The 12,541-nt window shown below is 40.1% G+C and overlaps 1 protein-coding gene across 1 annotated transcript in view; it reads right to left on the bottom strand.

Annotated features, from left to right (window-relative positions):
• Positions 1-221: 221 nt before the first annotated feature.
• The window catches only part of kansl1b (KAT8 regulatory NSL complex subunit 1b), a 97,809-nt gene continuing 85,489 nt past the window's right edge, over positions 222-12,541 (bottom strand). The window contains exons 7-15 of the mRNA XM_079826969.1: positions 12,058-12,217; positions 7,477-7,659; positions 5,915-6,082; positions 5,666-5,805; positions 5,462-5,580; positions 5,305-5,362; positions 3,702-3,814; positions 3,142-3,398; positions 222-2,555 (exon numbers count right to left, since the gene is read on the bottom strand). Of these exons, the coding sequence (XP_079683095.1) occupies positions 2,323-2,555; positions 3,142-3,398; positions 3,702-3,814; positions 5,305-5,362; positions 5,462-5,580; positions 5,666-5,805; positions 5,915-6,082; positions 7,477-7,659; positions 12,058-12,217 (1,431 nt within the window). The 3' untranslated portion in view covers positions 222-2,322. The remainder of the gene's footprint in view (positions 2,556-3,141; positions 3,399-3,701; positions 3,815-5,304; positions 5,363-5,461; positions 5,581-5,665; positions 5,806-5,914; positions 6,083-7,476; positions 7,660-12,057; positions 12,218-12,541) is intronic.

Raw genomic sequence — 12,541 nt, forward strand, 5'->3', positions numbered from 1 at the left:
GAGCACCTTCAAAGTCGGTTAACTTGGCACAGCAATTTCCATGCAGTCATTATCCTCCATGAACATTAATTTTAAAAACTGTAACAGGATCTGCTTTTGAATACGTTTATGCAAATTCTTATCCAAATCCTTGGCGATCCAAGCAGATGATGAATAATCTTGCTTCATATGATCCTGATGGGAAAAATTCACTAGTACAACAGAAAGACAGAAGACATAAGTACAATATAATTCACTTTTAATTTGAGAAGCACAAACGTTGCCTGCCTGTCCGATCGGCCAATTATCGATAAACATTTTTTTTTTCTTGTTGCCTCTGCATAAACAAAGTGTTAAATATTTCCGTGTGTCTTCTCCCTAGACAATCAGGACAGCTACAGCCTGAACATCAAACACAGTAAAGAATCAAACAAGGTATGTACAAAATAAACTTTTTTTTTGTTGTTTTGTACAAACTATTACATGCTAAAGGATATACCAGACTCACCCAACCCTCATTCACCACATTGGAAATTCAAAGTATGAAAATAACTCACACGATACAATATTGGCTTTTGAAAGCTAGTCAAACCTTATGGTACATTTGCCCGATAAGTACACAGACCCCCACAGAGAGAGACATAAAACCATAATTGATGATATTAAGAATGAAAGGGGCGGCGGGTTTCTCAGCAGGAAATAGGACAGTTGTTGATGGTCCGCTTACAATTTGCCACATAACCTCAAAAGATGAGATTTCTCTGACACTATGAATGCTGTTATGCTCCAGTGAGATTAAAAAAAAAAAGAATATATTAAGGATTTCTGGTTTACATGACATCCCTTAAACAAGAACAAATGGCTACAATAGCTAGATTTGTGACAACAGATACAGAGAAGCTACTTATAAAAATTGTAAGTAACTGGTGTCCGCTATTAGACTTTATTACATTCGTATTAGTTAAAACAACAGGAAGGAGCTGCAAGCTGTGACTCGCTGACTGGGGAAAAAACAGAAATCGTTCCTCGTCATTACACAATGAGAAAAAAACAACAAAACGGACCGTGACCGACAGCAACCGAGGAGCCAACGAATGAAAATTTGCCATGTCCTTTCTTGTCAAGCACTCCAGCTAATGTTCTTACTCATCATAAGCCCAGTTACGAGATTCGATGATTGCTTGTAGGTATTGCAGATTGTTTAATTAAACGAAGAGAGTTTAGACCTGACCAATCAATGGAAGATCTCTTTTATATGGGGTACCACATTAATGTGGCAGGAAATTTCAGTTTATATTGGAGTGACTGCATGTTCTTTGGACTAACTTGGTCATGCATAGTAACGCCAAGTGCTTCAAAACTCACACTAACGCAATCCCACACGAGAAGGGCCATTCCACGATGCTATAAGCAACAGAGTTGCAGCGAGTGCAATCGAGTCTCCAATATTAGCGGCCTGCGCATGTTTATTCGGGTGCTGATTGTAGGGTTCCTGGAAATAGTGTCATGCTAGAGAGACCAATTAAGTGCTCTAATCAGACTTGGTGGTGTTTAAAAAGCGCACGAGAGCAACATGGCAGTTTCATTTCCTGGCTGCGATGAAGGCACCTGCTCTCTCCGTCACTTTGACAGAAATAGGGCACAGACGGACCATGGTATACAAGAGAACACGGGACGAAAATTAAACTGGGATTGAAATTGGGATTTATGCAATTCCCAGCATTAAATATGAGGAAGTTTGTCTGTTCAAAACAAAAGAAAGGGAATGTGGAAAGAATTAAAAGTGAAGTGCTTTCACAGAGAAAACATAGACAAGCATTGGCGCCTTCGTGCAAGTCTCTTGTAATCATTATTGGCTTTATTTTTGCGTTTTATCACTCCAGTATAAACTGCAAGGCTGAATGAGTAATTTTAGGTTGGATTTTGGAAAAAGCTGGAAGGGAACCACACACAATGCAAGCTGAGCCCCTTAGTACGACAGCATGCCAAGGGGGAAGTGCTCTTCTGCGATATACGATACGTTTCGGAGCTTCTTATTTTGGTTTAGCACTCAAGCTAATCTCGCTTTCTTTCTTCCTTTTTAATTTGTTTTTTTTTCCGTCCTAAACATTTTTGTCCTCCAGTGACCCAAAAGAAAGACTGAATTAAAACAGGTCTCTATATATAATCGCCATACAATTCACTAAAAACTGTGAAAGAATTTACTGATGTTTGAATATCAAACAACAGGGACTTTCATTCGTTTTGTTGGTTTTCTTTCCGTCTACGTTGCTGCTGTTTCAGGAGTTTCTGAAAGCTGGTGGATGGGGGGGGGGGGGTTGGTGGGTGGGCAGAGTCTAGGCTTCATCGGTGAGTAGGTTTGGATGGGTTGGTTTGTTTCTGCTTGGCGCAGTCGTCGCCGAGAGGTGACGACGGCCCAGCGTCGGACTCAGACTTTGAAGTTCTGGAGCCGGACACGCGTCGAATGGTCCTATAGGACCTCTCGCCAGCCGGACTGAGATGGATTTCGCACTCCTGTTGCGGTTCCACGTCCAGCGGAAAGGTCCGGCATTCCCATGGCTGTACCGGTTGGGGAGCCCGTAGGGACAAACAGAGACAGACTAAGTAAATATCTGCACACACAATGGAAGACTGAAGACCTGGTAACCAGAAGGCTGTCAGTTTAAACTCCTTGGTTGCTCCAACAGGACAGTTTTTAGTAACTGAACTACGTGGTGTACAACGGAGCATGTGTGAACTTGAATGTACAATTAAGCCTCTAGTTCATATTGGAGCACTAGCCAAATTCAACAGAAAACACAAAAATAGTTGGGTTTACCTCTATAGTGAGTGATGAACACAAACCATAAATATGTATTTTTTTGTATTCAGATTTGCTACAATAGTAAAAAAGCAAAAAAAAACAAACACAAATTTCTGACTTTACAAAAGAGGGAAAGATTACAGGGAAGAGATTGATTACATCAAAATGTAGCATTACTCCCTCAGCCGTTATCTCAGAAACACTCATGTAGCCGTGATAACTAGTTTTCTGTAATATAATACCGAGGTAGTACAGTGTAATCAATGTATATCATTTTTTTTCATGAAATAAAACTAAACATTTTCATATTTAATAACTGGGCATTTTAATAACCATGATGGAGCTACATTGGGGGCCTACCATTTCCTCGCATGTATCTGGGGTGGAGCAGCGCGTGTCCTCGTTGGACAGCAGCCGGTGGGAGTCTCTGGAGCCCGGCATGTGCAGGCCGGACAGCATCAGCATCTCCGGGCTGACGGGACTGGAGGGAGACGCCACTGAGCTGTACTCGTTCAGCAGGTGGAAATGCGGCGTGTCTGGAGATGAGGGCTGCGGTGTGGAGGGGTTGGTGCCGCACAACAGAGGAGTTGTCCGTCCATCCACAGACTTATACGATCTGTGGAGAAAAAGATTAGCGCTGATTATCATGTGACTAACTGTAGTGAAATCAGTGTAATGCCTATTGCTTTAATAACTTCTCATTACAAAGTTGATGCAAGTGAACAGCCTGGTGTCATTATTCACTGCATTTCTTGTCTCTCGCGTTTGTCAGTTTTCAGTTTTGCACCTCATCTGCCATCATGAAGTGCAAAACTCAACGGCCAGCAACATGTAGACCGCCGCCAAGATGTTAATCAGAAGAAATTGCACTTATCCCTAAAAAGGGCTGAGAAAAGCAGTGCAAGATGTGTTCCCTCACCTACTGCCTCTTCTCTTTGCGACGTTGCTGGCTGTCCAACTCCAGCGAGAACGCTCTTGGTCCTCACAAGGTAGGTGTAGCTGAGAGAATGTAAGGTCAGAGAGATCCTCAACCTGAGAGAATGAGAGAAGATTATTAAATACATACACCAAGCAATATAGTATTCAGGGCTTCAGGCTATAAAAAAGGGGTCACATTTTAAACTAGGGTGAAATTCTTACTAACTCAAAATTAGCTACCACTTTTGCCTCAAACGTAGCCTGGATGCCGAACTTAGCCCCGCCCCTCAACATTTGAGGTCAGGAAGTTTGGTCTGGACTTGATCCGTTGTGGCGCAACTATGTTCGAACCAGAGCTGCTCGAACCAATCAAATTGTCAGGGCAGGCTTTATACATGTCACCAAAGAGCGCTTGGGTTGAATTCGTTCTAATCCTAAACGGAGAACTTGTTCGTATATGCATTCACCTTTACTATTTCTCTCAAAAAAATGATGATCGGGTTGACAAGTACTCCGTGTATCCTTAAATTATTTTAACAACACCAACACCGTTTACACTCATCTTCTTCCAGTGTGCGTGCAGTTGAGTTCTGTTGACAACTATGCGTCGCTCAACATACGTCAATTGCTCCGTTGCTCTGGATCGTTGTATGTCTATCCAATTGAGTGCAGAGGCATTTTCGCCCCATAATAACAGGCAAATGGAGCAGTATCAGACTTGAGCATGACGACGTCAGGCTACCTCAAACTCCTAATTACTGCTTATTAATAGTTAGTAAGGTAGTTGTTAAATTTAAGTATTGGGTAGGATTATGGAATGTAGAATAAAGTCATGAATAAATATGCATGCTAATAGGCAACTAGTTCATATTGAGAAATGGACCGTAAACAAAAGTGTTACCAATAGATTAAAGGGAATCCTAATACGTCAAATTACAGAATTCCTTAATAAAGATGGTTGTTCAAAAGCACTTCATGTTTAGGCTAAATGTTTATTTTATCATTGTAAATTCATCACAACAAAACATTTTGAAGCTGACAGAAATATGATTCAGTAAGTTCGATTCAAAACAATCTGGTTTTCTGACTCATTAGAACGTTTGGCAGTTTCCCTTGCCGTTCACAACTCACACATACTCTAGATCAGGGGTGGCGAACTCCGGTCCTGGAGGGCCACTGTCCTGCATAGTTTTGCTTCAACCCTAATCAAACACACCTGAACAAGCTAATCATGGTCTGAAGGGTTACTAGAAAGCTAAAGGCAGGTGAGTTTTATCAGGGTTGGAGCTGAACTCTGCAGGACAGTGGCCCTCCAGGCCCGGAGTTCGCCACCCCTGCTCTAGATGGAATATATCTGCATATGGACACACAAATGTGTGTTTAGGATTTTACATTAGTGTTGCAAATTTTTTGTTACATATGTAGCCATTTAAGTTCAAAACGTATTGAGCTGCCTATTAAGAAAGCATCCTGGGGTATTATCGTCACATTCGAACCCTGCATGCTTAGTAAAACAAACCTATAATACCCTAAATTTCTAGGTAGGCGGCTTACGGTCTTGACAGGCTAAAATAACTGCTGGGTGACCAACAGCATGGCCATACCTCCACTGCATCGTCCTCTTCAGCTATTGGTTTTGCAAAAACGTCCACTTCTCGCCAACTACAATTAAAAAGCAAAAGGCAAAATAATCAGCAATTTAAGAGCAATTAATGTGGCTAATGACCACACAGGGCGGGACGCTCAATTTGTGTCTCTGACCTCGGGGTAAGGATCTCTTTGTACTGTAGTTTCTCCACTCGGGTGGTGGCGGCCACAGACATGGGGATGACGATGTTATTGATGTCAAAGGGGCTCTCTCCTCTCCGTCTGCGAATAGTCTGTAAGAGTCACACACAGGCATAAGTAACTCATATCTCACGTGATTACACAAACAGAGATGGAAAGCGTTTAAGAGCATCTTACAGAGGCGCTGCTGTTAAGGTGGAGGGGTGTGGAGGTCTCAGAGGTTGATGGCTGTCTCATCAAGGGGCTGTGGGTGGGTGTGTTGAGAGTAGATAGAGAGGAGCATGGACTCCCCATGTCCATATACAACTTTGGAGCATCTATAGACAAATCAAAGTGCGTTAAAGGACAGAACTCAATGTTAAGAGCAAACGAGACATAAGCACATAAAAGCGAATGAATGAGAGGAAAAATGAATGAAGAACATACTTTCTGTACGATCCAGCGAGGGTTCACGGGGTCTCTTACGGCTGTGGCTCCTGTCAAAAGAACTGCTCTGCCGGAAATGCTGGCGAGAGTCAAGTCTACTGGCACTCATTGGGATGTCTAACTGCTGCCGGGACACCTTCTCTGAGCGCACCTTGTGATGAGACAAACCTGAGAGAAAGCAAACAAAAAGTGGAAAATACAGTCAAATATGAAAGGGAGAGCATGAAATTAGGGGAATATATAAATGTATATATTTTACAGTTATTTTACATAATTTATCTCTGTCTAATTGTATTTTTAATCTTTAACTCTTTCCCCGCCCGCATTTTTTAAAAAAGTGGTCAGCCACCGTCAGGGTTTTTGATCATTTTCACAAAAATGTAAGGGCTCATAGAATATTTTGTTGTATGAATATCTGAGCATGCAACATATCAAAAGAAAGAACAGACCTTCTGCTTAAAAAAAAAACGAACAAAAAAAAGTTTCATGCATTCCTTTTTTATCAACACTTAATTATATGAGTTTCATTAAAAAAAAGCAACATTTTTAACAATCACGTTTTTGTCAAAGACTACATCCAGATCAGATTCAGAGCAATGATCAAACACAGATGGAGTAGATGGAGTCCATCAACACCCCAAAGCTTCACAGTCCTGTAGCCTGTTCTGGGTCGACATTTCATTCAGTTTTGATTTATATGATGTTTAATGTTGATGATCATGTTATTTTACATATGCATCTGCTTGCATACAATCGCTTGTTTTTTTGTGTCTTCGTCTGTGTTTTGATCAGGAGATTCTGTACTCATTCAGAAGATGCGTAATAGCGCCCCCTAGCGTATAACAGTGAAAACACGGAAACCCAGAAAATTCCATGTTTAGCAGGGAAGCGTTTTCTCACAATTAATGGAAAATTCTGTGTTTGTCGGAGAAAGAGTTAATGTTATCCTTTCTTTGTCAGCATATGTAATCTTTATTTAATGTAATGCAAGTAATCAATTGTCATGTCAAAATCTCAAACAATAAATTGCATTAAATACACAAACTAATTATATTAATTTCTTAATTTTCGTGTCACTCATTCAACAGCTACAGATCACTAAATCTGGATGCTTTTCAAAGTTCAATAATTCATACACAGAATATGAAGAGAAAAAAAAAGGCGGTAACCGTGGCTGGACTTGTATGACGCCATAAATAACTGCTGAGTCACTGCAGTGAGCGTCTGGCAGAGAGCAGCTAATGAAGGCCAGACACTCACAGGTCACTTTAACTGCCCGTAGGGACCGTCACGTTTAGACCAAATTTAGACTCTCCTAAAGGTGTGAGAATTTGCCTACATTAGAGAAAACTCGGCTCTTGACATTTCAGACGCTGAGGATGCAGGGAATTTTCTCTCACAATTTAGTAGACTGTCAGAGCAGTGGCCTATAGAGCCTTTGTGCCTGTGCAGCCACCTCCATTTCCTATATCCTTTGTATTTTCAATGTCCATGAAAGTGGAGAAAATGCCCTTTAAGTCTAATAAATGAGATCTTTCGGTGTATTTTGTTGTCACACTTACGGACTGTGGAGAGGAGAGAGTTGGCAAGCCTGTGTTTGTCTTTGGAGGAAGGGTCTGAGATACGGCTACCCAAACACATCTTGTGCTTGAGCGAGACCTTCTTGATGGGCTTGATCTTCTCCAGAGGACGATTCTGCCAGTGTCCCTTCAGCACACGCTGCATATGAAGATTCATCATCACATCTGAGAGGAGAAAAAGTTCATAATTTAAAACACGGTTTTGCATTGTCAGAGACCCATAGGCTCATTTAAAAGGTAGGTTTATGTCATCTGTTTCTCTTCCTAATCTGTCATTTAAATATAATAACTTTCTCCACCTCAGAAAATCCTGGCCAACATCAAGCCCTCTAATTTGTACAATTCTTGCAACATTTTTCTTGTTGAATATCCTGTTTCACTTTAAATACATCAGATTGTGTAAGAAAAATTAGCTGTGACAGATTCATGCTGACCAGAAATGGAAATTATGGGAAAAAGAGGATGGAATGAGATCAGGAAAAGCTAGGAGTCAGACACAAACTTGGGCTGATTGTGTTGCACGTAAATGTACATTTGCATTTATCCATCCAGCATCCAAATGGATTTTCCAGATTTTCAATGCATTTAAGCAATATGTTATATCTTTAGACAAGGCAAGTATATTTATATAGCAAATTTCATAAACCGTGGTCATTCATATAGCTTTACATAAAAAGTATTTAGAAAAAGATTAAATAAAAATAATTAAATAGAAAAAAAGGTATATATTACAATGAATACGAGACAAGATAAAAAGACAATTATGTGCATTCCCTGGGAACCAAACCCAAGACCTCGTTTTGCTAACACCAGTTGACATTTTGCTCATCCAGAAGCCTTTCCATCCTTTAGCTACTGTATTAATGTGAATAGTGACTGACTTAAAGGTGCCATAGAATGGAAAACTATATTTATCTTGGCATAGTTGAATAATAAGAGTTCTGTACATGGAACTGACATACCATGAGCCTCAAACACCATTGTTTCCTCCTTCATATGTAAATGTTGTGTGTGCAAAAGACCACTGAAAAATGATCATTAATATTTACACCCCTAAAATTTACATATACCAGCCCATGTTCAAGGTCAGGCAGTATTAATGTGGACCTGTACAGCCAAATCATCAGAAGTTCTGCAGGTATTATGAAGTAGCAAGCAAGGACAATAGCGAAAATGGCAGATCATGGATATAAAGGTTATGTTCCAGGTTGGGCAGGGGATGGGAGCACTTTTCATACCCTTCCCACAGGCACAGAACATCAAGGCATGGTTGATTTTTAATCTATAACAGGATACCGCACCAATTTAATTCAAAGTTGCTAGTAGCGTTAATTTCGTTAACGAAGCTATGGAGAAAATGTTCATTGACAACCTTTTTTTTTCCACGACTAAGACTAGACGAGATGACACAATGTCCTTAAACGATAACTGACTATATAAAAATGCAATATCGTTGATGAAAAAAGACAAGACTAAATGTAAAAACTTGACACAAAATCACTCTTTTGGTTTTGTCGGGGGGAAATAGAGGAGCGTTCGAGCGTTCATGCTTGCAGTTGCCAGATTTCAATACCGTATTTTCCGGACGGTAAGTCGCACTCTCTCATCGTTTGGCTGGTCCTGTGACTTATAGTCAGGTGTGACTTGTATATCAAAATGAATTCATACTTGCTGACGAGAATAAACATTTAGCTACGTACGGTGTGCTAGCTTGCGCGTGCGGTGTGAAGCTGCCGTTATAGTCCAGTATAATGCGACTTATAGTCCAGTGAGACTTACATATGTTTTTTTCCTCTTCGTGACGCATTTTTTGACTGATACGACTTATACTCCGGACAGAATTATAGTCCGGAAAATACGGTAATTTAAATCCCCCAATCAGAGCTTTTCTGTTAAAAGAAGACATATTCTATCTGGTGTTTTACTTAAACTTTGCAATCTGGCAACCATGTGCACGCAAGCTGTCTCTCTTGTGAGCAGATGATCTGAAAACACCAATAAAACATGTAAGCTGCATTTCAGCAATCTCCATTTGAGAAGTGTCATTCAGGTGGTCTGTGTTCTGTCATGACTCACGAGCAGCTTGTGCTGTTTGTGTGACTAAATCTGACATCAAACTTTCTCAATGATGAACTGTAAGAAATCCAAGCATAGATCTCTCAACTATTTGCTGAATAACTGCACTTGTGTGAGCTACTGAAATGAGTAGTGATGCACCGATCATGATTTTACATGGCCGATTCCGATACCGATTTTTTTCAAGCAAACTGGCCGATTCCGATACCGATTTTTTAATTTGTTTTTTATTTAAAGAATGAAAGCATCGTATAGGATTATCATCCTATACAGAACTGATAGTATTTCATTTCAAAAGTGCATGCATGTTCTTCTTTACAAAAAGTAGTATTTCGACTTTGTCACAAGTTAGTCTGTTTCGTTCTCATCCGATCCAACACGTGAGAAGCTGAGCTGAACAAACGCTCACTATCTACGCTTGTCCAGGGCGCGGAGAGGTAAGCTTGCGCAACTTCAGCTCGCGCAGGAAAGCGGCTCTTCATTCCCTTCAGCATATCTCGTCTCTCAGTTCTCCAGTTTCCGTTTGTAACACACAAGTGACATGTTCGCGAATGATTGCGATAGAGGCGTAGGTGCACGCAGGCGCACTTCAGGAAAAACCGGCAGAAAAATACAAAGAAAACCGATCACGCGCTAGAAGCAAAAACCGGCCAGTTCCTATTTTTGGCAGGTCAACCGGTGCATCCCTAGAAATGAGCCTAGCTGTGAAACAGCCAATCGGAGCGGAGCTCAACATTATTATTCATGACCCTTCCAAATAAGGTAATAAACAGCCCATTGAGTAAACTAAATTGAAATAAAAGCCTGCACTGTAGACTAGTCAGAAATAATCACTCATTTTACCATTTACCATAATTTTTTACCATAATTTTACCATTTAAAAATTGATTTCACAAAAATTGATGACACAAACACAAGTAATGTCCCACTTTAGCCTACTTAAACACAAATTGTATGAATATGACTAATACTGATGAATAAATAGGCCTATACAGCTATTAAATAGCAGTTTTTGTGGTAACACTTTACAATAAGGTTCATTAGTTAATATAAACTAATAATGAACTGCACTTATAAAGCATTTGTTTATCTTTGTTAATGTTCATTTTAACATTTACTAATGCATTATTAAAATCTTGCTAACATTAGTCAATGCACTGGGAAATAACATGAACAAACCATGAACAGCTGGATTTTTATGAACTAACGTCAACAAAAATTAACTAATGCTAAACAGAGGTGTTGTTCATGGTTAGTTCATGTTAACTAATGCATTAACTAATGTTAACTAATACAACCTTATTGTAAAGTGTTACCGTTTTTGTTAATACAATGAAGTTGCCACCACACTAATTTAAAAATAAACTTAATAAAATGAAAAAAGTGGCCTTTTGGGGTTATGGAAACAACAGTTACCAAGGCGAATACACAATACCAACATGAACTGTTAATGAAACATGAAAACTGCTCGTGATGAATAGAATGAACATCATACCTGCATGAAAATCCTTTCCAGCTAACACGCGTCGAACCAGTTACGTGATTTATTGGTACTTTACTTTTATTTCATGACTTACTAATTGACAACGCAACACTGCTTGTAGTTTCTCTTGTGCTTTATATATGAAGTGATATACAGCGTGCACCGCCGGTTTTTGCCCTTACCTAAGCCACATACCTTCTATGTAGATATCAGAGAACAATTTAAAATATTGTATCAATGCATTCTATGGCACCTTTAATAGTCTGCAAACATCTAAATCAGTGACACAAAGTGAACCAGACATGTGTGTAATTCTCCAGAAGGGGGAATCAGAGCTTGACTCTAGTATTCATCGTACTTTGGTTCCTCTTCCTTTTTTCCTCCATCTACTCAAGTTTCACCAGCGGTGTCACCTGCCTCTTCTAAGCCCATTATTCATTTGCACAACAGACGCCGGATTAGAGAGGACAACAGGCTCATATTAATGAGGGAAAATACGTCTGTCTCAGTTAGTCTGATAAAGCTAGCCGCTACTGGCACGGCTAGCCAGAGTCAGATTGCACTGCTCTTTAAAATGGTTATCACAGCAAAGGTCAGGCAGAAGAATGCATGATCAGCTAATTTGACCCACACAGGGGAAGGACTGCTGATCTAAGATCAGCTCCTCAAATCTGATGTTACTGAATTCTCTCAGACATGAAAAGCAAAAACAGTTCTGAGATCTCAGCACTAATGACCTGCTCCAAACCCAGAGCAGCCTGCAGGTTATTTTAAGAAGTGCAATAACCAGATCCAGAATAATTAACACTTAAATTAACACCTAATTGTTATGCAGTAAAAAAAAATCCTTATTAAAACTCATCCTTAAGGCAAACTGTGGGCAACAAACAGCGGGGGATAGATAGAGCTGCGCTAGTCATGTGCGATGCAGTCTGTGTCTATGTACATACGGGCATTCTGGAAAGAATGAGAGAAACAGATAAAAGGCTGGGGTGCGTTCTCACCGTCTGGAAAGGAGAGGATGGGGTGAATGCAGGGGTCAAATTGTGCCAGTCTGTCCAGTAGGGGGAGCTGGTGCTGGGTGTCAGCAGGAGGGAGAACACATCCACTGCACATCACACACTGAGCGTTCAGCTCACAGCCACAGCGAGGAGCCACTGACCTCTGAGCGTGACAGAACAACAAGGAGAAAAGTTAGTGTGTGTGTGTGTATGAATAGTAATTATGGCGAGCAGTCCATAAAAACAAAAACAAAAACGTTGTTAACGTTGATAATGAGAATTATTTATTGCGCTGCAAATCATATCTGTGATTTCTGAAGGATCATGTGACACTGAAGACTGGAGTAATTTGCCCTCAAAGGAATCAATTCCATTGTAAAATATGTTACATGTTAAAATAGAACATTTTATTTTACACAAATATTTTTTCACAATACCAAACCCATAAGACCTTTGTTCATCTTCTGAACACAAATGTTAATAAAAT

The sequence above is a fragment of the Gobio gobio genome (assembly GCF_949357685.1).
Source record: "Gobio gobio genome assembly, chromosome: 1".
Lineage (NCBI taxonomy): Eukaryota > Metazoa > Chordata > Actinopteri > Cypriniformes > Gobionidae > Gobio > Gobio gobio.